At 40.8% G+C, this 27,706-nt stretch overlaps 2 gene segments (V, D, J or C); both read right to left on the bottom strand.

Annotated features, from left to right (window-relative positions):
• Window positions 1–374: 374 nt before the first annotated feature.
• Window positions 375–15,296, bottom strand: LOC140456957 (Ig heavy chain C region-like). The segment is given in 5 exon segments: window positions 375–694; window positions 3,809–4,108; window positions 13,877–13,967; window positions 14,607–15,017; window positions 15,146–15,296. Coding segments are annotated over 3 exon segments (624 nt in total).
• Window positions 14,653–15,990, bottom strand: LOC140456878 (Ig heavy chain V region-like). The segment is given in 2 exon segments: window positions 14,653–15,017; window positions 15,939–15,990. Coding segments are annotated over 2 exon segments (417 nt in total).
• Between the last annotated feature and the right edge of the window lie 11,716 nt (window positions 15,991–27,706).

The following is a 27,706-nucleotide window of genomic DNA, read 5'->3' as shown; positions in this document are numbered from 1 at the left end:
AACATCTATTCCACGTTCACTCGACCTCAGTCTCTCAGTATTTTCTATGTTTCAATCAGATATCTCTCCAATATCCCCCCTCTTCCCCCAAACTTATCCCTGAAGTGGCCCTCTGAACGCCTCTCCCAGCGTGGTCAGGCAATAAACTATTTAACAAAGCTCACTGTCTATATATCTATCTTCAACAGAGAGGAAACATGCTTTTCTGACTTGCCAAAATGTTGAGACATGAGCGATGCTAATGTAACACTCAAACTGAAATGCGATACGTGGCATGTTGGGAAACGAGAAGCTCTACCGTACTGTCTACTACGCCTGATAAATGAGCATGTTTCATTCACATCAGAGTTTAGAATGATTTGTAGCTCTCTCAGTGTGTGTCTCTTACCCTAGAGTGCGGTGATGTTTTTACTTTGAATGTTCTCTCCATGAGTGACCTGGCAGGTATAGACTGCGCTGTTGAACCATTCACCATAAGGGACCATCAGCCGACTCGTCACCGAGAAGTTCCCGTCTGCCTCACACACGGGAGACGTGAAGAAGCCAGAATCCAAGGGTCGGCCGTTTTTCAACCAACTCACGGAGATTGATTTCGGATGGAAATCGATGATTGAACAGACAACGGTTGCAAACTTGCTGCTTGCGATTTCTTCACTGGAGCTCACAGTTAGGAGAAGAGTTGGTGGGAGAATACCTAGATCATTAGGACACACATCGCATAAATTATCTGACGAATTTCAGAACAAATACAATCAGTTCTCATATATCAAGGTTTTTTGTGGTTAATGGATACAAGAATCATAATTATGCAGAGTGCTGGAGAAGCTGGGATCCACACAGAAAGATCAGCAGGACAATGTGAAAAGCTAAAATTGTAGGACACAGCAAGGGAGTCAAGGAGGCATAGAAACTATAGGCCGGTAACATCAAAAGGGAGGTAGCAACGTTGGATGGTATTCGTTTTAATGACAGAGTCTGATGAACAAGGCAGACAAATTACTGGCATAAATGAGGAAATGATGCGGTTGCTATCACAGAGACATATTGAGAGCGGGGCAGGAGTGGGCTATTCAATATTCCAGGATTTAGTGCCTTCAGGCAAGACAGGGAAAGATGGAAAAGGATGAGGGCTGGGGGTGTACAGTGCAGAATGTTGCTTCTGTCGCAATTCTGACAAGAGTATTTTAGGCTGTCAAGAGAAATGAAACCATGGATGCCTCCTCGAACAAAGGCAAATGGACAGTACTTCAAAACCAAAATACAGCAAACATAACTACTGGGAGAGCACGATAGACCTTACTATAGGTCCAAAAGAGCAAGTGAACATACATGGGCAAATTTCAGAGAAATGTAAATTAAATCGGGGAATGAGAAAAGAGGTTTTTAACTTCCTCAGCATAGGCTTGGATATTCATTTTGTCAAAAATTTAGAGGGAGCAGAATTCTGAAAATGCCCCAGGAGAATATTTTAACAAAATATGTGTTTAATACTGAGAATTGTAATCCAGAACTTGCAAGAGAAGGGTGAATCTGGACTTAACTTTAGGGAATGAAGTCGACCCAGTGGGTAAAACCTCAATGGTGGAGCACTTTGCAGACAGTGATCGTAAATCAGTTGGATTTCAGATTGTACTGCAAAGGAATAGAAATTGGCCCAAAGTTCTGAAAAAGGGAAGGACAATTTTAGTAAGATCAGGTAATGACTTGACCAGAGTGGACTGGAAGCTGACACTTATTGGTAAATCTGAGTCAGAGCAGTGTGACACATTTAAGAGAGAGATAAGAAAATCACAGGGAGGACATTTCCCAGGAAGCCACTGAGTGGGACCAAGAATGCAGTGGGCTCTGGACACCAAAGGGCATGGAGGGGGAGATAAAGAGAAACAAGGGAGGCTTCCGGTCTATACTGAAATCTCAAAACAATAGGAATTAGTATGGAGTACAGAACGTGCAAGGGGGAGTTTGAAAGACAGAGGAATTAGAAGAGCAAAAGGGACCATGAGAAAATAATAGCAGTCAAAATAAAGGAAAATATTTTTAAAAGTTACGTGCTCATTCATAATAAAAGAATTATTCAGGAAACAGTAATGCTCATTAAGTGTATTATTGGAGTGGAGCCGGAGGATTAGCTTGTGGTCAAAACGAACGTGTTGTGTCAGTGTTCACTAGTGAGAGGGACAATGTGGGGACAGAAAACATGGAGGGGTGTTGTGATGTAGTTTTCAGAAATTAGGACACATGACGTGATGTTCTGTGTTGTCTTGCTGAATGAAAAGTGGTTATATTTCCAGGGCAGATGAAAAGTATATACCGAGCTGTTGAGCGATGCAAAGGATGAAATAGTTGGGTCGCTGACAATAATTTAGAATTCCTGTCTGGCAACAACAGTTGTGCCAAGTGAGTGTAGATCAGCCAACGTTGCACTGTCATGCAGGACGAAGGAAGGTATAAATAATGAAAACACAGATCTGTCAAGCTCATCTCAGTGGGAGGGAAACTATTGAGAAGTGAAATTAGTCTTCATTTGAAAGATAAATCAACAATTTTCAGCACGGTTTTATTGAGAGGAAGTCATGTGTAAGAAATTGATAGTAGTTTTCAGAGAGATAACTCGATGTCCAGATGATAGAAATAATCAGAGCCAATGGGATCGGAGTTAATTTGACAGATTGGATCTAGAACTGGCTGAGTGGTGGGAGCAGGGGATAATAGTCATCGGGTGTCTGCGTGACTGGAAATCTATGTCTCCTGGTGCTCTGTAGGGATTGGTTTGATTCCTTGTTATTTCTCTTACATACTAATGATTAAGACTCAAATTTAGGAGGATTAACCAGTGAATTCACAGATGAAATGAAAACTGTCATGTTGGTAAGTCATGAGCATAATGGCTTTAGATTGCAGGAGGATATAAAAGGGTTGGTTGTATGTGAAGTGAAGTTGCAAATGGAAATTATTCTGCATAAATGTGAGGTGATGTAATTCGGCAGAAGAATCTGTGAGGTATGACGTTTTGAATGGTGGAACCCTGGAAAGGCCTGAGGATCTTTGGTGCATGTACCCACCGATCCCCTATATTACTGTGGCGTCTGGATAAAGAGGCTAAGAAGGTGAGAGGATATTTGCTTTTATGAGCCGAGACATTGACAATGAAGAGTAGGGAGATGATACTGGAACTTAATAGAACACTGGTTAGGCCATACTGAAGCGTTGTATGCATGTTATCGAAGGAATGTGATTACACTGAAGGCAGTATTGATGAGATTTGCCAGGATCTTGCCTGGGTTGGAGGGTTTTAGTTATGAAACTAGTTTAGATAGACAGGGGTATTCCTTGGAGCAGAGGAGAATTAGGGAGAAGATTATCATGATGTCTAGAATTATTTTAGGCATAGACAGGGTAAACTGGATGAAACCTTTCCCCTTGATGGATTGATCAATGCCTCAGGGGCACAGGGTGAAGGTAAGGCGAGGAGCTCCCAAGTGGATCTCAGGGGAAAACAAAATCAAACAGAGGGTGGTGTTAGCCTGGACCTCAGCACCTATAAGTCATGTAGAGACTGAGCCCCTCATAATAGGTATGAAGTATTGCGATGCATCCTTGCAAGGGCAAGTCAGACAAGGCAATGGATCAGGTGCTGGCACATGAGACTGGAATAGTTAAGTGGCTGTAATTGATAGGCGTGAACTGGATGGATCAAAGGGCCTTTTTCCTGTGCTGTATCAGGTGATTCTGTGAAAACGGTTATAAATAATGCCTTCTTCATATTAATCCCAGATGCTCTGTTTATCTCAGTTCCCACAACACATACCTGGACATGGCATTTCTTTGCTCTTGTGTGACCCGCTGTGTTGAACCTCACAGTAGATTTTGCAATCTGCCGCTGACCCGGGCAGGGTTAACTGGCTGCTCAGGGTGTAGGTTCCCTTCTTGTTTCTCACTGATGGGTAAGTCTTAAATCCAGTCGTGATTAACTCCCCACCTTTCTTCCAGGTTACCTTGGTGACGTCAGGGGAATAGTCCATCGCCAAACAACCAAAGGTCGCAGAACCGGTGTCGTGCTCCTGACAGGAGGAGACCAGGCCATAAAGCGTGGGGGGAGATGGTGTCTCTACAATAGAATGACCAATTGAGCAAGTTAGTTTCTGTTCATTTGACCTTATCAGTTACTCAAATGTATCCTCAGCTGTAAACGTTTGCCAGTATGCTCCCACTGAGTCTTCAGCATAACTGGAGTTTATTTTTGTTTCCTACCAGTTGCTGATCATGATCATTTGTGCCTTCTTTAGAAACATGCCCTCGACCTTGACCATTGCCATACCATTTAGGAAGAAGAACATCCTGATCCCACCCCAGTAACTTTGAAGATCTCACCAACTGACACTTTCACTGGATTGCTGTGAAGAGCAAAGAAGTTTCACAAAATACAAACCAAGGAAATGCAGATTCATCAAAATTCTACACTGTGTGCAAACAGGCCATTTGGCCCAACAAGTCCACACCCACCCTCTGAAAAGTAACCCATCCAGACCTATTCCCCTACCCTGTTATGCTCCAGTTAACCCTGACTAATGCACCTAACCTCCCAATCACTGAACACAACATTTGCAATTCCCCCAGCTTGCATATCTTTGGACTGTGGGATGAAACGCACACAGACATGGGGAGAAAGCGCCAACTCCACACAAACAGTCACCCGCGGTTGGAATGGAACCCGAGTCCCTAGCACTGTGAGGCAGCAGCGCTAACCACGGAACCAGCGTGCTGTCCCACTAGGTACTGTGCTGCTGGAAATACCCAACCGCTGGCAGTACCCCCGGAGAGAAATCAGAGTGAATCATAGAACTTAGAACATTACAGTGCAATACAGGCCCTTCGGCCCTCGATGTTGCGCCACCCTGTCATACTAATCTGAAGCCCATCCCACCTACGTCTGTATGCCGAGATAAAAACAATGACTACAGATGCTGGAAATCCGATTCTGGATTAGTGGTGCTGGAAGAGCACAGCAGTTCAGGCAGCATCCAAGCCTGTTCAATGATGACTTAATCTTGGCGAATCTACTACCGTTGCAGGCAAGCATTCCATTCCCTTACTACTCAATGAGTAAAGAAACTACCTCTGACATCTGTCTTATACCTGTCTCCCCTCACTTTAAAGTTGTGTCCCCTCGTGTTTGCTGTCCCCATACTTGGAAATCAGGTCCAGTGAGCCTTCCTCACTTATCAATGCAAGGCAGAATGTTCTCTCTGGGAGGAAGGTCACTGCAGCAGCAGCACAGGCAGGAGCTGAGCACTGGGACTGGGAGGAGGGCTGTCACGGCTGAACTCATGCCAATTGTCTGGAAGTTGAAACATCTAATTTACAATTATCTGAATTCTGGAGGCCTCTGAAAAATGGAGGACCATTAAGGTTCAGAGACTTTGGAGTGTTACAGCTGAGTATTTACGTAAATATGATTTGAGAAATGCACTGGTAATCTTTAACTTTAATAACTATCAAATTGACACGCAGTTCACCACCAAACCTCATCTTTCAGACTAACCACTGCACTTACTCTGTCTAGACCTAAATTTCCACTCACATTGACAAACCCTACCCATTCATGCCCGGAACACACAACCCCTATCACACAAAACACATCCAAGGCAATCCATATTGGTAGTATATCTGAGAAGAGAGATCTCGGTGTCCATGTACATAGATCCCTAAAAGTTGCCAGCCAGTTTGATAAGAGCTATTTAGAAGGCATACTTTGTGTTGGCTTTCATCAATAGAGGGACTGAGTTTCAGAACCACGAGGTTAGGCTGCAGCTGTACAAAATTCTGGTGTGGCCGCACTTGGGAGTATTGTGTACTGTTCTGGTCACCACATTATAGAGAGAATGTGGAAGCTTTGGAAGAGATCAGAGGAGGATTACCATGATGTACCTTGTCTGGTATGGAGGGAAGGTTTAATGAGGAAAGGATGAGGGTCTTGAGGCTCTTTTTGTTTGAGAGAAGAAGGTTGAGAGGTGACTTAATTGAGACATAAAAGATAAACAGAGGGTGGACAGTGAAAGTCTTTTTCCTTGAATAGTGATGGCTAGCAGGAGAGGACATAGATGATAGATGTCAGAGGTTGTTTCTTTACTCAGAGAGGAGGAGGGGCATGGAGCGCACTGCCTGCAACAATAGTACACTCGCCAACTTTAAGGGCATTTAAAAGGTCATTGGATAAATTTATGGATGAAAATGGAATAGTGTAGGACAGATAGGCTTCAGATTGGTTCCACAGGTCAGCACAACATTGAGGGCTGAAGGGTCTGTACTGCACTGTAATGTTCTATATTCTATATTCCAGATGGACATATGATCTCAATTCCTTTCACTCATTTACACTCCTGCCGCCCTGCACCTGGCCCATGTTGAATCTGGCCCTGACTGGACCTGGCACCATCATTTTCACAACCTCTGACAAAAGCCCACTACCCAAGACATGACCTCAGCCCTTGATCACTGACCTAACATCTTACCCAAGTCAACCTGTGCACATTGCATCCTCGCTCCTTTCACATCTGTGCTTTACAACCTACCATTTTGCCAGACTCCGAGCTTTGCATTTTGACAACACGTCCACCTGTCACTTCATTACAGTGACCTTCCACCGTGAAACATCCTGGCACTCTGCCCACCGCTACACTAACCAGCCTGGCATCCTGCCCACCTCTCCATAAACCTGTCTGGGAAAGACAGACCTCCTGCATTTCAGCTCAAACTACCCCTCACCTACCAAGCACAATTCGAACAAATTATCCTGTGACCATTACCATTTACCTTGATGCCACCTTGCCAGACAGAGTGCGTGCAAGCTTACCCAGCAGCCAGCCAACACCTCACAGCCTACCAGCCCAAACTCTCCCACATGCCCAATCTAACCCCTCACTTGCTCACCACCTTCCAACTTTGAGCCTACTCCAATATAAAGTCAGTGAGTCATAAAGTCGTTCAGCACAGAAACAGTTCCTTTGGTCCAGCTCATCCATGCTGACCAGAGTTCCCAAATTAAACTAATTCCACTTGCCTGCCTTTGGCCCATATCCATCCAGACCTATCCTGTTCCTGTTGCTGTTCAAATGTCTTCTAAATGTTGGACCTATCTCTGCATTTACCACTTCCTCTGGCAGTTCATTCCAATGTTTTGGACAGTTACAACATGAAGCCCTAACTCCTGCACTCAGTGCTCTGACCAATGAAGGTACATGTGCAAAACACCTTCAACACACTAGGTACTTGAGACAATGCTTTCAAGAATCTATGAGTCTGAACCCTCAGGTTCCTCAGTGTTCAACATCACTATCCGGTGCCCTACCATTAACTCTATAAGACTCTATGAGTCTGGACCCTCAAGGCCCTGTGTTTAAACATCACTATCCAATGCCCTACCATTAACTCTGTAAATTGTGACCTGATTTATCTTCTCAAAAAGCAACATGTCATGTTCATTTAAATTAAACTCCATCTGCCACTCCTCAGCCCATTGGCCCAGCTGATCAAGATCTCATTGTACGTTTAGATAACTTTCATTGCCAATTATACAACCAGTGTTGGCATTACATGCAAACTTACAAACCTACAAACCATGTCCCATTCAATGTTTTCATGGCATTCAACCAATATTGTAGCCTGTTTCCCTTTCTCCCACATATCTGTAGCATTTTTTTAAGGATTGAAGGAATCTATCTCCTTATTGAAATCATTTAATGTTTTGTCCTCAATCAATTTCTGTGGTGGAGAATTCCAAAGGTTCACCATTCTTTTGCTGAATAGTAAACAATCAGGTTCAAGGTTATCGAGTGTTGGGAAGATTGGTGAGCAGCAAGATTAATGATGATCCCATGAATGGAATAGCCTTCTAGAGGGGCCAAAGTGCCTTCTTCAGCTTCCATTTTGCATGCTGTCATGTCCCTTCGGCAGCATGTTCCAAAATTGTGACCCTTGAGGATAAGGGCGCACATGTATGTAAATGCTTCTCCTGAAAGCTTTCCTCCAAATCAGACTTCAACTTGACTCTCAACTATTTCCCTGCCCGTTTCCTCTTCCTCAATCACAGCCATGGGACTCACTTCCTACCAGCGCTCTGAATGTGCTAATACCACACCAACTTCAGCAATTCAAATAGACTGATGATCACTGGTTTCTCAAGGCAATATAAAAAGTCTGACACTTCCACACCGGTCTAGAGATTCAAACAACCACTGGAAGAATTGTAAATTATTTGAGGCACTTGTGTGTCTACACAAGATGACATGGTTTCCATTTGTGTGATTTGACTGTGTTTTCACTGAAGGAACAGAGCTATTTCTTAATCATACAGCTGAGTGCCCTCCTCTTGCTCCTACCTTCCTATCATTGTGTCATTCATTAAGCTAGCTCTGGCGGTGAACACTTTTTATTAAAATATTTCAACAAATTAATTGTTTCACACATGCTTTAAAAAATTCTGTTGATTATTTGGAATGAGATCATTGACATTCTCTATTTGAGTGATCAAAATAACTTCCACCCAATTACAGCAGCCACTGCACTCTGGAGTGGGTTGTTACTTCATAATAGTTTCTTGTGAAACTCCAGCTCGAGATCAGGGCGCTCAAATTCAATGATTCTCTGATATTTAATATCTCTGAACATTCGCAATTTGTTCAAATGCATCTTTTCTATGAAGAACGTGTTTAATCGAACAGAACTTTTTTCAATGAAACAACAAACTTTAAATGCTAGATAACCAAAATAAAAGACAGAAATTTCTGAAGAAACTCAGCAGGTCTAGCAGCTCCTGTGGAGAGAAGGCAAGGTTAACCTTTCGCATCCAGAGACCCCCTCTTCACCAAATTGTTTTCATGTTTTTGGCACAAGAGCTCACACCTGTTGAGATCAACAGTGATTACGTTGGCTTGACTCCTGTTGGAAAAAGGATTCTTAGCAGAGGTACTGGATGGTCAGAGATAGCAATTGAAGACCAATTGAAAAGCTATCTCCTTCTGCTGCAAGTTTTGGATTCAGCGGAACCCCCACCGGACTGAACAATCAAATTCAGCTACAGCACTGGTTTAATATAAAGGTGAGCACTTTCTCCATTAACACCATCTAGCGATGCCCAAACGCTTGTGAACAAATATTGATCTGGAAAAAGCTGCTAACTGCCAAAATTCTGTCTAATATCTAAGAGACACAAGTCAGGACAGCGATTGAATAGATTTCACTGGCCTCTGTGAGTGGAATTCCAACAAACACCCCAACATCTCAATCTGCTTTCTTGCACTGAAGTAACCTGATAAGAGATGGTATTATATATCTCTCTAACAGGTTGTAAGTGAACACAGGCCTCCTGGCACTGAATCAGGGACACTACCACAACATCACAACAGACCTGAACACAATGAGCTCGACACTATCACAGAGAACACAGCCCACCTGTTTTGACAGTACATAAACCATGTTAGTTATTAACACCTTCCAACAACCAGGAATTGTTCCAGAATGTTTGTACAATGAAAGTAACATTTCAACATTTATCCAAGAATACTTTGATAGCAGCTCCGAATTGTTCAAACTCTATGGGAACTACAGAGGAATAAAACTAGGAATTGTATTGCCATCAATTCACTGTCACTGGATTCCAACCTCGAACTCCCTTCCTCTTTCCCCTGTGAATGTTGCTGCACCAGACGGTCTACTTAGTCTGAAAAAGATTAAAATGTTTTGTAGTGTAATATCACCGTTGCCAGTGACATTAAAAGCTGATAATAGGTTTTCAAATAATAAGATGCAAAAACATTCTGATTCTACATTGTGCCACGAAACATGTCCTGCATAACTGAGGCACAAAGAAAGTATACAGCATATTTCCATCTGCCTCACTCAATCAAATATCTCTTGTTGCCAACAACCAATTTCAAAACTCTTGCTATCTGCCTTTTGTTCCTGAAACGTTCGTTTTGATTGGAACAACTTAGTCAGGGCTCTCAATTCTGAGGTACCTAATCGAATATTGTATTTCTGGCCGATAAAAATGGTTTTGAAGCGCGAGATGAAATTGAACTGTCTGAGATTCAGGGATCCGAATTGGACAATTTACAAATGGTCAGGACCGTTGACAAGTTAGTCAGAGATAGCACTGAAACAAACTGTACAACAGACTTAATCCGAGAGGATACATTGCTCAACTCCTCACGTCAAATATATTCACTGTACTTGAACATTCATCAGAGGAACTAACCAGTGGATTAATGTGAACGAGAATGTGTTCACAATGAACATAAATAACCACTGAGTTAATAAACTTAATAAGTCATTTATTTAATAAAATGTTTGAGGTGGGAAATATCGCCAATTAAAGCACAGATCCGGAGGCAATGGATTATTCTCTAAATTATTTTTACATATTCTTAAAACGTTCCTTGAACTGGGGAGATTTTGTATGCACTGCATAAAGTCAACACTGCATTCCAGTGTGGAAAGTATTTCTGTTGAAGGAATCAGGGCAAGGTCATTTTCTTGTTTACTGCTTTTCATGAACGAAAATGTTTAAAAAGGTATGAATTGAAAACATGCTTCTGTCTGGACTTTCCCGCTTTAACAGATGTCTAAGTAAATGTGGGCACTTCTGCCTCACAGATCCAGGTACCCAGGCTCGGTTCCAGCCTTGGGTGACTGCCTATGTGGAGTTTACGCAATCTCCCCTGTGTCTGTGTGGATTTCCTCCCACAATCCAAAGATGTGCATGTCAAGTGAACTGGTCATGCTATATTGTCCATAGTGTTAGGTGCATTAGTCAGGGGTAAATATAGGGTAGGGGAATGGGTCTGGGTGGGTTACTCTTCAGACAGTCGGTGTGGACTTGTTGGGCCAAATGGCCCGATACATACTGCAGGAAATCTAATCTAAACGATTGTCACACTTAACAAATGTGAGCACATTCCTTCGGATCGCTACATTGCAATAAATCGGTCAAGTATATTAATTAAAATAAATATTAATCTATTTTCAGTGTCTGAATAAACAATGTGCTCCGTTATCCTCTAGTTCATGTCTTCTGCAAATTTGTGAACTCTGCACACGTCTGAACACATCGATGTAAAATGAATTCTCTGCGATTGCAGCAAGGACTCCCATGGTTTTAAGAGTAGAGTTCCTACAGTATGGAAACAGGCCATTTGGCCCAACAATTCCACACTGACCCTCTGAACAGTAAGTAGCCCAACCAGACCCATTCCCCATAATTTATATTTAACCCTGACTAATGCACTATAACCTAGACATCCCTGAACACTATGGCTGTGCTAAATTGCACAAATCACCTGACCTGCGCATCTTTTGGACTGTGGTAGGAAACCAGAGCGCCAGAAGGAAACCCACGCAGACACAGGGAGAATGTGCAAACTCTACACAGGCAGTCACCAGAGGGTGGAATCGAATTTGGGATCCTGGCGCTGTGAGGCAGCAGTGCCAACCACTGAGCCACCATGCTGCCCTGCGAGTTCATGGGTGGATTATTTTAATTAATTCAAAATTTGTCCTTGGTCACATAATTCACTATAGCAGTTGTTTCCGAAAGAATGACTCTTCAGTTGATTTTTTTTTGTAAAATGTAACTATTTAATTAAAATGCACAGATTGGGAACACATAAAGCACTGTGCAGATTAAATAATTCAGTTAATGTTTTATTTTTATCCTGCAAATCCAGTTTAATCAGGGACATAACAATGAATTAACTCAAGTTACGTATGAAACTGATCAAAGCAGTGAAACTGATCTGTTCTTCATAGAATTGTGCAGAATTTCCAAATGGTCTTTGTCAATGATCTTTTCCAGTCAGAAAAATATGTATGTAGTGTACAGCGGAATTGAAAGGTGTTTCTTGATCAATTATAACACTGTCATGGCATTTTTGCTCAAGAGCAAGAACTATTAGAACATTAGACTTTTGAAATGCTATTTATATTTCTCTATGACTTGTAAACTGTTTAAAGACAGACCTTGTGATTGAACTAGATAGTGGAGTTCTGAATTTGGATTGGAAAGCATGGATTAGATTAATCCTTAATTATTACTTTTAAGTAAAAATGGCGCCCGAAGGTATCTGTTTTCCCTTCATTTCTAAAACCTTTGCGATTTGCCTTTCACTAAATAATAGGCTTTATGAAATTTCAACTCGCATGCTGATTGCATTGAATGAGGAACCTGGAGCGGTTCACTGTCACCAACCGTGTTAACATTGCAAAACAATGTAGAAACCAGAAACGGTTTCCCAAGTATAACACATTTAATGTTACCCAAGCACAGTCATTCCTCAACAGATGAACGATCACCAGATCACAACGTGGTGTGTTTGAAGCAGAACTGGCTCTGCAAACATTTTCAACAGAACGAAGAACATGATGTAACCTCACACAAAAAAAACAAATTGAAGTCGAACAAAGCTGCTCAGAATCAAGCAAACTAATGATTAAATTGAATAGAAATAACAAGTCATAACAGCAACCTTGTTTGTGAGGGGACTTAACACTTAAAGCTGTAACGTTTCTGGCAACAGTTCAATTTATTTCCAACCTGCACACCCTTCTTGATCATGACAATCCTGTGCAGCACACAGTAGAGCGGTTGAAGGTATATATTGATTAATCACTTCATGGTCAAAACAAAATTACTGAATGGACAAATATTACCACATTATAATTTTAAGTTAGTTTCAATTACATAATCTGTTCAATTCTGCAGTTTCAGATTTTAGTCCCAAATTTTATTTTGAATGAGGCTACTCAAAACAAAATTCAGCTAGTTTACAATTAGAACTGAGTTCTTTTTTTAAAAATTCAATGCATGAAAAACTTATCTTTTTCATTTCTCACACTTCTGGGTTTCTGCCTTAAGTTGGTTTTCATACCATTACAAATGGATGTAATGTTTTCAATCAAGCAGGGAAAAATGTGTCATATAAGTTGAACAAATGCAGAAATGATTCATGAAAAACAATAGAACTTCACAAATATTGGTAATGAACAGTAATCCAGAGAGACAATCTCCTCACCAGAAAGAAAACACCAATTACAGAAAGTATGAAAACGCTGATCAATTCCACAAATTGAATAAGAATTCAATCAACTCAATTCAACAGAATCAAGGAAAATAAAATCAGAATCCAATCAACTCAAAACAACAGATTTGAATGAAACATAATCAGAATCCAACCAATTCACTTCAACAGAATCAAATAAAACAATTTCAAAAACCAATCAACACACTTCAACAAAACCAAGTAAAAACAAAGCCAAAATCCAATCAACTCAATTCAACAGAAACAAGTAAAACAACTCAGAATCTAATCAACAAATTGCAATATAGCACCGCAAGAAAATGTTATGACAGTTTCTAACCTGCTTGTCACCAACAAAATAAATGAGAAAATATAATCATGGTAAGAACATATATTCAATAAATGAATAATGATATTTTAGCATATTTTAATCATGTTTGGTAATATCTCAAACATCTTTGAATTCTTAGCGTTTGTTGTTGACAATAAAACTCACAGTCAGGGTGTCACTGACATTAAACATTATTTATAGCTGACTGTTTAAGAGACATTAGTGTTTCAAGTAACCCAGCCACACAGAATGCCCATCTGATCAAAACAAAAGAGATACACGGAGCAACTGACGCCATCATCACCATTTTAGCTATTTGCTGAGCCTTAACTGAAGTCTATAATCAGTCTGAACAAAAATCAATCCAAACCAAACCAAACTCAGCACAGAATCTGAGTTTCATTTAATTCAGAAATTAGTCACATGAATAGAAAGTTTTTAAAAAGTTACTAAGAAAGTTCATAGTTCTTACCTGAAGTCACTGTCACCATGGTCCCTTGGCCCCAGTAATCAAGACCATCACAGTGTTACATTCGCTGGACTGGGTCACACAATAACCAGCTCTGCATAAAACAAATCAAAAATCTACTATCATTTTAAATTTTCAGAACCACAGGCAAAATAAAGTCACAATAAATCTTCATCACATAATTGCTCGAGTGAATTCTGATCATTCTTGATAAATTTTAATAATGTTTTATACTTCACAGAGTAACACATGAGCTGATTCTCAAAATCCCCAAATGGTGTATCGATAATTACCCAACACTTTTACAAATTAAATAATGATACTGGCATTAAACCCCACAGAATTAATACTGCACTGCAAGTTAAGAAGGTTTGTAGAAGTAATCACTGACTCGTTTCAAACAATCGAGGCTGAATAGGTTTTTGTATTGATCATAATTGCAGTGTCACCCCAGTTATATCACTGTGAGACATGTTGTGTCAAATACTATGACAGACTGTAAACTGTAAAATGCAGATAATTTCTTCACTTCCTGGAAAGCAGTGATTCAGACTCCTCTAAGAATGATTTGGTGCATTATTTCAGCTTTTACGCTTCATTGTATTTTGAAAGCTTGGAATACTTTTCCAGGTTTGGTCTGCATTTAACTTGACAATCAACACGAAGAAGGTAAAAAAAAAATATACATCTGTACAAACTAGCACGACTGGATTGTGTTTAAATAGCATCTCACATTATTTCTCGCTCCTGCCATGGTAGAAATCACCAATTTGAGATAATCACTTGTCAGTGGTTATTGTATGAGAATGTCGTTGTGCACAACACTGTGACCCATTGTAGTATTTTGCACAGTAATAGATGGCGGTGTCTTCGATCTTCAGGTTCCCCATGTCCAACGCGAAAATGTTGTTTGAATTGTCTTTAGACGCAGTAAATCGATTCTTAATCGCTGGTGCATAGTTACTGTCGGATGAACTATAGTAGTACAGCAGACACTCCAGACCCTGTCCGGGAACCTGTCGGACCCAGTACATGTAGTAGCTGCTAAGATCGAAGCCGCTGGTTTTACAGGTCAGTTTCAGGCTGCCTCCGGGACGGCCAGTCTCTGCCTCTGGCTGGGTCAAAACAATCTCCGACTGGACACCTTTAAAAAAGAAAACAAATAAACCATGAGCATTAATGCAGATTAAATGATGGCTGAGTCTTTTACATTCCTGCGGTAGACTAACATTGAGACAGTGACAAAGACAGACTTGAACAAAAAACACTCACATGATAAGAAAGTAAGGAATAAACTGAGAAAAATTGTCGACACAATCATTCTGATAACTTGTGGGAAGCGGTTCTGTCAAGATCTTTCTAAACAGAGCCGACCCAGGAGTGTTGAATTACGGTCTAGTGCCCAGGATTTATATGGCCATCGGAAAGGGCAGGATCACAGCTTCCGCCTGTTGGTTTCCTGCCGGAGGCTGAGACTGGATCCTGGTTTCAGCTTGTACAGCCCGAACACATGGGATCATGTATTTACGAGGTTACGTTGAAACATGGACATATACACATCTTGGGATATTTATTTTGCTGAATAGCTTCTTTGGGAGTGTTTTTATTTAAATGATGGAAGTAAAATTGAGTAGCTTCAGGTGTGTTTCACATGATAGTTGCAAGTATTTTGTTTAAAAAAAAACAAATTCATTCGGATGTTAGCTCCCTTTATTTCTACATTCATTCACAAGCAGATAAAACTAAAATCAAAGTTCAAACATATTACCAGCGAGTAAAACAATTGAGCTTGTTTTCCCAGGACACTGCCAGTCTCTGTCCCACTACAAAATAACATGTAATTCATACTAAACATTTCAAAATTCAATTTAGACAAGTGAACACAGAGCTTGTCCAAAGTGATTATATTTAGAATATTCAATTAGAAGTTAACTCCCTTTAATTCTACATTCCACCACAAGCAGATAAAGCTAAAAAGAACTTCAATAATATAATTAACCAACAAAATTAGTGACCTTATTTTTGCTGTCACTCAAAGTCTCTCTCACTTTACAAAATAACATACCATTTCTAATCTGCGTTTCTAAATTCAGTTTAGGCAACCTAATATGCAGCATGTCGAAAGTGATTATGTTCAGAATGTGAGTGTGTGTCACTAAACAGTTTGGACTCGGAGATTAGAAGCAGCTCCTTACATTTCAGAATGTTTCTCCCTGCACCTTTTTTTTCAAATTGCTCCGACCCTAAAATGCATAGTAAAGGAAAGCTGTGTGCCTGAGAAACAAAAAGTGAGTTGGCAGGGATACATAACACCTAGGTAAACTTTTGAAAGAGCATCTAATGAACTAGAACAGGACAGTCCATACATCCATATCTAACAGTCTGGGTACATCAGGAATGTTTGGTTAAATTAGAGAGTATTACAATAATCATTACCACGGATGTAGGTTATAAACAGTACATGTCTCTGCTCACTGATAGCTCTGACAGGGGCAGAAACTCATAAAAATCAGTAAAAATTTGCTGTTACACGACACCAGTGTTAATCATGTACAAAGAGCCCACTCAGTTTGAATGAGATGCATGAATCCGAGAATGGTGTAACAAGTGATGTGAGTTTGAACCAATTCAAGTTTGTTAATTTACTTTGAGATGATAACAAATGTTACTGCAATGTGGGATTTTGGATCCATTAACTTCATATTCAGGAGCTTTAAAGATACTCAATAAACAGGCTGAACTAACCAGAACGTCACTGCATTCAATGTCCTGTTTTCTGACAGTCACACAGTGAATGTTGTATTTAGTGACTTTCCTTTTTAAAGAAGAAATGCCAAGTGAAATGTATCCATTGTGAGTAAATGGGAAAATATCGTTTGTTTGGTAGGATTTTACTTTAGTTGATTCATTTTCCCTTTAATAGGCCAGATACAATAGTTGGCAGCAATTCAACTGACTGCAGAAAAGGTCCTTGAGTTCCCAGTTTCATTTACTGGAAGCAGGTGGAGTTTCTGCAGTGGATCAAAGATATTTTGTCTCACTGTTGACCAGTTGGTGGAAAGCAAACTGCAAACCATAACCACCGCCTCCTCAGAAACAAATCGACTCAGCAACAATGCTGGAGGAAAGTTTATTTTTCAGTAATGTAACTTGGAGAACTAGTCACTCCTCTCATTGAAGGAAATATTCGCAGAGTCTCAGACACAACCTTAACATCAACAGTTCATTCTAGGATCACTACAGCACTGTTTAATATTGAGAAAAATTGATAAATAGTCAGAGAGTCATGTAGTGATACAGCATGGTTACAGACCCTTCGGTCCAACCAGTCCATGCCAGTCATAAACCCAAACTAAACTAATCCCACCTGTGTGTACTTGGCCCATATCCTTCCAAACATTTGATATTCATTTACTTATCCAAATGTCTTCTAAAGGTTGTGAGATCATCCCACACAAAAACCATTCTCTGTGTAAAAAGTTGTCTCTGATATGTTTTTTTTATTTTTCTCCTCTCATTGTAAAAACATGTTCCCTATTGTTGAAATCCCCAACCATAGGGAAAATTCGCCAATGTCCTAGTCAAAAATTGAAAACAATCCCAGCTCCAAACATTTACAAAATATCACTATGGATCTTCCTCGAGTCCAAAAAAGATTGTCCCCTTTGATCGATGATTTGTAAAATTTACTCGTGTATCTACTGTGATAGATGTTTTCAAATAACTGCTTAAATTCAAATGGTACACATCAATCGGATTAAAGTAACATTTCGTGCACGACCCCACACACAAAAAAAAGAATAGTTTGTTAACATGATTTGCTCTGAGGAAGTCTACGATGGATTCTTTTATCAAACAAAATCATTTCCACTGTTGTGAGCGCTCGTCTATCTTCTGTGCAATGGTCTGAATTTTAAGTTGTGTCTGACTGCAGATGAAACTGGCTGTTCTGGGTAAAAGTACAGTTTGTGCCTTTCACATTGTTAATGTATATTGCTGACTTTAGTTGAATAAAGTGATGTTGTCCCAGGCATCGTCTGGCACCATTAATTAGACCATTAATTTCCACATCACGAGTCAGACTATCAGGTGGAGTTTAATGATATGTGATAGTTTTGAAACGAAAACTTTGTACATTTCCAGTACGAATCATGTCAATTAGAGCCATTCACCTTTCCACTCATGGCTTCATAAACCTATATGAGATCGCCCTCCCGAACTCTCACCCTCCAGTGATAAAGGTTCCAGTCTATCTGGATTTCCAACGGTGGTTCTGTTCCCTCACATTCTGCTGTTTAAGATCCTCCTGCCACCCCAGGTCCACAGACAGTGTCCCTTGATACCAGTTCAAAGAAATGGAAGGAACTTGTCCCACCATATTTTTCAATTTTCTTTGGCTTCAAACACCATGAAAAATAAATGTTTGTGTCATTGCTGATTTATGGGAGAATGCCGTGTACACAATATCCGCTGAAATACCTGCCATACCATCCTGAATCTGGTTCGCAGGTTCATCTGTTGCTCACAAACGCAACCAAACATCAGGGAACATTGAACATCGCCCACACCCAACCCTCCACCATTCCCCTATGTACTTTGCACTTTGTGAAATCCGTGTTGTCGATAATCAGTTAAAAGAAAGGTTTTTTTTAAAAAAATTCTTAATTCATGTTGCTGATCTTGGCTGAGTAAAGGTATGTTGCTGTCAGCATTTCTGGGGAACATGTCTGCATTTTTTTCATGTCAGTTTACAATGATATTAAGTCAAAAATTGTCAAAATGTCCTGGGAAACAACGTTTAGAAATGGGCCTATTAGCTCCTCAGGGCTGTACCAACTGTTTGAATATTGATACAGTTCTGCCCCTACTTTTTCCCCATAAGCCAGGATTTACAGCATTGGAGATCATATCTATGTTGATAATGGATTAGACCCTACACAATGTTCCCAATGTTTACAGTGCTATCACCTGCAGGGTTATGGACAACATGCTATAAATTGGGTGTTGGCTGGAAGGCTCTGTCTTCACGTGATACAGGTGCGATGGGCGAAGTGATCTCTCTCTGTCGTGAAAACTTTCTACGACTCGAAATTCATCTTTCCAACTTTTTCTCGTTCAGAGGCTCTTCATACCAGAAATATTCCAAGCATTCGTTTCAATGAGATCAATACACTCCACCTGATAGTCTGGCTCGTGATGTGGAAATTAATGGTCTAATTAATGGTGCCAGACGATGCCTGGGACAACATCACTTTATTCAACTAAAGTCAGCACTATACATTAACAATGTGAAAGGCATAAACTGTATTTTTACCCAGAGCAGCCAGTTGCATCTGCAGTCAGACACAAAATTCAGACCATTGCACAGAAGATAGACGAGCCCTCACAACATTGGGAATGATTTTGTTTGATAAAACAGTCCATCATAGACTTGCTTAGAGCAACTCGTGAATATTGCTTGATTTCTTTTTGTGTGGGGTAACACATGAAATGTTACTGTATTCCGACTGATGTGAACCATTTGCACTTCAAGTTATTTGAAAACGTCCTTCATAACAGATATGTGAGTAAATTTTAGAAATCATTGATCAAAGGGACAATTTTTTTTTGATTCAATGAAGATCCATAGTGATATTTTGTAAATGTTTGGAGCTGTGATTGCTTATATTTTTAACTAAGACATTGACATACAGTGCACAACTTCACAATTTGCTGTAACATGAAATTCGCAACCACTGTGAACCTGGAAGGTGATGGTTCAGAATTTAACAAGGACCTAACAAGGTTCGTGAATGGACCAACGAATGATTCATGAAATTTAACAAAGGCATTTCTGAAATGATTAATAGAGCTAGGATGAATGTAGAGACACAAATTCACATCTCTGTTTGCATTTCAATATACTATAAATCACTTTTCTTTTATATCCTAATACTTGCGTCTTCGTTCATATTTAATAAACTCTATCTTGTTCCGGTGTTAAGATAGTTTCTTTATTTACTTCACTCAAGACTGTATGCTGTATTCGTGCCTCAGTATTGACCAAACTCGGTTTGGTGCCAGCTGATATCACTTGAGCTGCTTTTTCAGGAAGTGAATCTCTCCACCTGTTATGTCAAAATAATCTGTTCATGCTCAGTTCGAAATGAATCCTGTTAATATCATCCCAAATTCAGACTCGGTTATTTTGTATTTATTCATTTGAAATGAACAGAATATGACTGATCTGTTCTTGGTGGAGTGGGAGAGGGAGTTAAAGTGTTCCGCCACGGGGCCGTGGGGTTGGTTGGCATGGGTGTCCCAGAGATGTTCTCTGAAATGATCAGCAAGTTAGTGTCCTGTCTCCCAGATGTAGAGGAGACCACATCAGGAGGAACAGACACAGCAGATGACATTTTTGGAAGTATAGATAAATTTCTCTGGATCATTTGGGGCCTTGTCGGAGGTGAGGGGGAGATGTCGGCGCAGATTTTGCACTTCCGTGGTGGCAAGGGAAGGTGATGGGGTGGGGAGTGGGCTGGTGGAGGGGCATGTACCTAACGAGGGAGTCGCGGAGGGAATGGTGCCACCGGAATGCAGATAGGGGTAGGGAGCGAAATATACCCGAGTGATGGGGTCTGTTTACAGGCGGTGGAAGCAGCGGAGGATGATATGATGTATGCAAGGTCGGTACATTGGAAGTTGAGGACCAGGAGGGCTCCCTGTTGAGATTGGAGGAATGGGGTTCAAGGGCATCGTCGACCACGTGGGAGGGGAAATTGCAATTTTTGAAAAAGGAGGTTATCTTTGATGGTTTATGGTGGAACTGGTCCTCCTAGGAGCAGGCGCGGTGGAGGCAGAGGAATTGTCAATAAAGGGATGGCATTTTTACAGGAGGCCGGGTGGGAGGAGTGTAGTCCAGGTAGCTGTGAGAGTCAGAAGGCTTGTAGTAAATGTTTAGTTGGTCTCTGGAGATAGAGGTGGAGAGGTCTAGGAAAGGGAGGGAGGTGTCCGAGATGGTCCCTCTGAAGTTTAGGTCAGGGTGGAAGGTCTTATTAAAGTTGATGAACTGTTCAACCTCCTAGTGGTAGCATGAGGTGGCATTGATACAGTCATCAATGTAGCGGTGGTAAAGGTGGGCAATGGTACCAGTGTAGCTGTGAAAGATTGACTGTTCCACAGATCTGACGAAGAGGCAGGCATAGCTGGGGTCCATACAGGGGTCCATGGCTACCCCTTTGGTTTGGAGGAAGTGGGAGGATTGAAAGGAAATGTAGTTGAGGTTGAGCATGTACTGCTTGGGTTGACGTGACAGGAAGAAACGGAGATCTTCGAGCCCTACATCATGGCGTTTGGATGTGTACAGGGCCTGGACATTCTGTTCATTCTGGGGCTTATCAATTGTTTGCAGTTATTATGGAACTGCAAGTGCAATGACTGGGAACTCGGAGAAACCAATGATTAGGTCTTCTGCTTGAAGCAAATTTTGACCAGAACATTTAAACACCACAAAGCTCACTGTAGGAAATGCCAGTGCTGCAACTTTTAATAATATTTGAAACTTTGTTAAAAATATGGATTTTTAGTCATAGTTTCTGAAATAATCACGAAAATAATTAACCGTTTGAACAAGCTCTTTCAAAGAGAGAGGATTTGCAAAGTTTGAAACCATACAGTGCTGTGGTTTATTTGAATTCAATGGCGGTCAGAGTTAGATACAGCCAAGGTGATCTCTCCATATATTGATTCTGTTAATCTGACAGACCGACATACCTGTCTGTACAAAACTGTATTATTTGTTTAGTTGATCAAAATTTAGGAAACAGATCAAACAGAATGTATTCGGCTGGGGAGGTGATGGATACAGAAGGCAGAATCAAAAACTGGGAACATTCAATCTGAAGAGAGAGTAACAAGGAGTACAAGATCAAAGACAAGACAAGGTGCATGTCGATATGTTCCAGACGTTAGTGAATCGAATGAGCTTGTTCGATGGTCGAGAGACTCGCCCAATGTCGTCCTGGAATCAGACCATGAAACAGAGATCGAAATGTCGATTTGCAAATGTCACTTCGATGTGATCGCTTCACACTCTGTGTCCTGATATAGGCCACATTGGCAGATGTTTCCGCCAGATTGCATCCCCTGGGTTTATTTTCTGATCAGAAGTGAGATGTGTGGCTTGCTGCTGGCACATAGAAACAGGAAGTTACACGCCAGCTGAGAATGATCCATCAGGCGCTACTTTCCGTATTATCAGCACAAACAGTCTTCCTCCCTCTGAGGGTGAACACACACTGACAGGGTCAAGAACAAATGGACAGATTGCTGTAGGTCTCAACATTGTATTCAATTCCATTCCCCTGTTCCAAAATGAAACAGAAGAGACACAAGATTATTTCAGCGAGAGTAAATTATCTGTCAGAGAGATAAGAAGAGTTACCATCGGGTGAAAGGAGCTAAATGACAATATGTAGTTTCGCTCATAAACCTGTGTTTAAAAGTAGAAAGCTTGAGGGAAGTTAATAAGTAAATCTAAGAGGCAGCATTCATAAAAAGTTGGAAAAGTAAAGTTTAAGCAATAAAATTCAGCATGGTAACTCTTCTTATCTCTCTGACAGATAATATACTCTAGCTGAAATAATCTTGTGTCTCTTCTGTTTCATTGTGGAAAATGGGAATGGAATTAAATACAATGTTGAGACCTACAGCAATTTGACCGTTTGTTCTTGACACTGTGGAAGTGATATCATATCGGAAGTGGTTGATTCTGTTTTCCGGAGAGGCAATGAGATGTGACATTGGGTGTAAAAAGTGGATGTAATGCTTCTTAACTTCAATCAGGTTTTTGACCAGATCTTGCATCTTCAATAAGGTAAGGGTTCATGGGATCTGGTGCAGTTTGGCAAATGCATCGAAGGTTTATTTGTTGGCAGAAGGTAATGGTCGAATGTAGTCATTATGAAGATATCTTGTGTCCAGTGGCTTATTATATGACTTGGTGCTGGATCCTTTGATGTTTGCAGAGTATATGAAAGGTCTAGTCAAGAATGGAGCCATTTTGATCAGTAAGTTCAAAGATGAGGTGAAAAACGTTTGGTTTTGCAATTAGTGAGGAGGAAAGCCCGTGTGACATCAATGACCTTGCCTGTCGGAGAGAAGAATTGAAAACAGAACATTATATCCTAAAGTCTGTGAAGTAAAGCATTTTCGAGACTAACAATTTAAGTGAATATATGATGTATTGTTGGAATCTACAAAATACAAAGGATAAGCGATCTTCAGGAATCCTGAAGAAGGGCTCATGCCCGAAACGTCAATTCTCCTGCTCCTCGGATGCTGCCTGACCTGCTGCGCTTTTCCAGCAACACATTTTCAGCTCTGATCTCCAGCATTTGCAGTCCTCACTTTCTCCTCGATATTGTGGCTCGACCATTAAGTTAGGAAGCTGGGGTCTGAGCCCACAGTGCTGCCACATCAGGTCGTGAATTAAGGGTGATAATTAAACAACTCATTGAAGGAATAAGCTCCACAGATATTCCCTTGCTCTGCTTTGGAAAGAACAACACATCAGTGCAAGAGTTAAGGCTGAAGCATTCACAGCAACCTTCAGCCAGATGTGCCAATTATCTGATCCATCTCAGCATCTTCCATAGATCACCAATATTACAGATACCTGTCAGCAGGGAATTCGCTTTGCTCCACGTTAAATCAAGACACTGTTGGGCAAGTGGCACTGGTTACTGCAAACGCTATGGAGCCTGACAAAATTCTGGCAATAATACTGATGACTTGTGCTAGCCAAGCACTCCCAGTACAGCTACAATACTGGCATGGACAATGTGGAAAATAGGCCAGGCATGTCCTGGGCACAGAAGGCAGGTCAAAACACCCTGGTGAATTACTGCCCCATCAGTCCATGCTCAATCATGAGTTAGGTGTAGGAAAGTGCTTTCCACAGTGCTATCAAGCAGCACTAGCTCAGCAATAACCTGCGTAAATGTGGGTCAGGCAAGGCCTACTCAGCTCATGACTGAATTACAGACTTGATTTAAACATGGACAAAGAACTGAATTCCAGAAATGAGGGGAGAGTGACAGCCCTTCACATTAAAGTCACATTCGACAGAGTGTGATATTATGGAGTCCTAGCAAAGCTGGATTCAATGGGCAACAGTTGACAACCTCCCTGCTGCCTGCAGTCAGACCTCTCACATTGGAAGATGACTCTGCTTGTTAGAGGTCAGTCGTCTCAGCCAAAGCAAATCTCTGTTGGAGTTCCTAAAGAAAGTGTTCTTGGCCCAATCATGTTCAGCTGCTTCAGCATTGACCTTCCCTCCATCAGAAGGTCAGAGGAGAAATCTGCATTGATCTAGCACTTTTTCTGTGATTCCTCAGTCCATATTCAAACGCAACAAAATCTGGACAATATCCAGACTTGAGCTGACAAGTGACAAATAGCATTCACACCACAAAACTGCGAGACAATGACCATTGACAAGAGGAGTGAATCTAACCAAAACCCCTTGATATTCAATAGTGTTACCATCACTGAATCCCTCACCATCGACATCCTGGGTTTTATTGTTCATTAGAAATTGAGCTGGACACTCCATATAAATACAATGGTTGTAACAACAGGACCGAGGTGAGGAATACTGCAGCGAGTAACTCACCTTCTGACTTGCAAAGCCAATTGACTATTTAAGAGACAGAAGTCAGGAGAGTAATAGCACAGCTCACCCCTTGACTGGATAGGAGCACCTTCAACTGCACTCAAGAAGTTAGGCATTGTCCAGGACAAAGCATCCCACGTGATCAGCAGCACATCCACACGCGTCCATTGCCTCCATATCTGATGCTTAGTATCAGCCTTATGCTGAAAAATGTGTTGCTGGCAACGCGCAGCAGGTTAGGCAGCATCCAAGGAGCAGGAGAATCAACGTTTCGGGCATAAGCCCTTCTTCAGGCATACCTGCCATATGCACTATCTAAAATACTGCACTGCAGAAACTTAGCCACTTCCTTAGACAGTACCTTCCCACTACCACTTGCATCTCGATGGACAAGAATAGCAGATACTTGGGATCAGCACCACTGTAAGCTCCACTCTAAACCACTCCTGACATGGAAATATATCATCGATCCTTGACTGTAACTGGGTCAAAATCTGGAACTCCCTTCCTCAGGCCATTTTGGAACATGTTATTTCAGAAAGGCAGCTTTCTGCCTTCGTCTGAAGGACACCTACAGACAACTGAAAGCAACCACCGTGTTCCATGAGTCAATAAAAAAAATCATTCAAGCTAACATGACAGTTTGAGAAAGTGGTTGAGGAGGCATTATGGGTATGTAATAAGCAATCAAAAGGTTTGGAGCAAAGTTCCAGAATCAATCTCTACCATGGTAGCTTCAATTAATGAAAGAGTATGAAATGAAAATGCTGGGTAATGAATGATAATCACAGACCTACCAAAGTTTTGAAACATGTTACATGGTTCAGTATTGTCCTTCAGAGGACGATGTGTGACTTTCCTACCTGGCCTGCCTACCTGTTCAACAAAAAGGCGATGGTTCCTTTCCTGTGCCGAACCTGACTAAGAAAGTGAGGACTGCAGGTGCTGGAGATCAGAGTTGAAAGTGTAGTGCTGGAAAAGCACGGCAGATCAGGCAGCATCCAAGGAGCAGGAGAATCAACGTTCCAGGCATAACAACTTCATCAGGTATCTTAATGAAGGCCTCATGCCCGAAACGCCGATTCTCCTGTTCCGGATGCTGCCTGACCTGCTGTACTTTTCCAGCACAACAGTCTCGACTGAGAAGCCATTTAGTTGTAATAAAGCTTAAGAAAGATCAACCATAATTAGCCGAGCAAGATGGCAGACCTTCAAAAAGGTAGCTGATGACCACCTTCTTGGGATATGTGACTAACTTTTTCATAAGTCAGTGCAGAATTCAAAAATGCAAATTATGGTGAGTCAGGCTGTTCAGACAGAGTCCGGTACACATTTAAGATTGATGATTGGATGCAAAGTCTCCTGTGGTGTTGCTGTGAACAGCAAGAGAGTTCTTGCCAGTATTGCACTCCAATATTTGTTCATGAAGTAAAGTGTCAGATTTATTGCATTTCTGTGCTTTCTGTGCATTTCCCACATTAGGATCACAGTGGTGATATCATGAGACCAGGATTCTCGAACTCCAGTTTGATGTTGAATGGCCAGGGTTTGGAATACCATCGTTTGCCCAGGGTGAAATTTGAATTTAAAGAAATCCTGGAATCAGAAAGAAAGCCAAATGGTGACCATGTAGCCAGAGTCAATGGAAAAATACAAAAACAGCTGCTGCACGAATGCCAAGGCATCTGTCACCTTTCCATGGTCTGGCCGACATGAGATTCCAGATCCATTCGGAAGTAATTGACTGTATTCTGAAGTGGCTTTAGCAAATTATTCAATGGGCAATTGGGGATAGGGACTCATCGCTGACCCTTAACATTAAGTAATACGTGTAACGAAACCTCGTCACAACTATATCAATTAAATGTAATTGTTGCGGCAGTTCCTGATGGCATTTCAAGTATTTCATGTGAATATTTTAAAATGCACTTTGAGTGATGTTGCACTGTCTAAACGGACTACAATATAAATCATTGGTCATTCAGAGTAGATCCAGTTCAACATTGAAGTTTAATTGCAGAATTTTCAGCACTGAATTTTTAACCTAAATAAAAGTTTTAAATTGTGTTCATCTTCTAGAAATAAATAAAATTTGTTGCAATTCGTCTTCATAAATTTGTGTTCACTTCTACAAATGGTCAATATTCTAAAAACATACTTGTTTCGATTTGAATCTTACCAATAAATCACTTTGTTCATCTGGCTTTGCTGTCATCATCACTTCCTTGAATCCAATTAAGCATTTATGTAAATAAACACAGAAATAGAATTCTCAGAATAGATTACAGAACCACAAAACCCTAATTCATATTTCCCCACAAGCACAGCACACGAATTGTGGAAAAAATGCAAATAACTCAATGGATTCCAATACTAATTGATGTTAGGACTTTTTAATACATAAGTTGTATGATTGTTGAATGACAGAGGTATCAGTTCTCATATTTAGTCAAAAGTCTATAATTCAGAGATACATTGGCACAGCTAATATTTCTGTCTCTCTTTTTCTCTCTTCCCCTCCTGCCTTGCCCCCTTTTTTCTTTCTAGCTGATGCCGTGGTTTGCCTCTCCACAATCGGACAATGTTTTCCTTAATAACCTGAAGCCAACACCTCACCAACATATCCTCTCAGCCAAATTCATCCATTTCATTAGAGGGATTTGAGTCAAGATTTTCTCAAAAATCTGTCTGAGTATTGAGTGATCTGGAAATGCTTGATAGGAATGAGGCTGCAAGACTGTGATAGCGTTTTCATTGTATCTCAGCAGTATTATTCTTGGGTGAGGAATGTTTAATGGTTCAGGGCAATGCTTATTTAGACTATAATTAACCTTTACTGCACATCTCGTGGAATGTTTAATATTGTAGAGGTCGATTTATTCTGTATCGACTCTGTGTTGTACCTACTCTGGGAGGGTTTTTTTAGGGAACACTGGATGCAGCTCTACTCTATGTCTAAACCAAAATATATTTGACATGATTGCACTGGACAGCACAATATAGAGGGAGATTTACCCAGCCCATTACATGAGCTGTACAATCACAGGAAACATTTGACGTAGCCGTGTAAAGGGGCTTGGACTCCTACCCACTGTCTTTCTGGTTTTGAAATGCTTGATACCAGAATAAAAAGGGAACAACACTATGCATCGAAACTTTGTTATACAAGTAGATTATCA

This window comes from Chiloscyllium punctatum, chromosome 31, assembly GCF_047496795.1.
Source record: "Chiloscyllium punctatum isolate Juve2018m chromosome 31, sChiPun1.3, whole genome shotgun sequence".
Lineage (NCBI taxonomy): Eukaryota > Metazoa > Chordata > Chondrichthyes > Orectolobiformes > Hemiscylliidae > Chiloscyllium > Chiloscyllium punctatum.
This window is presented reverse-complemented; position numbering and strand designations above follow the sequence as displayed.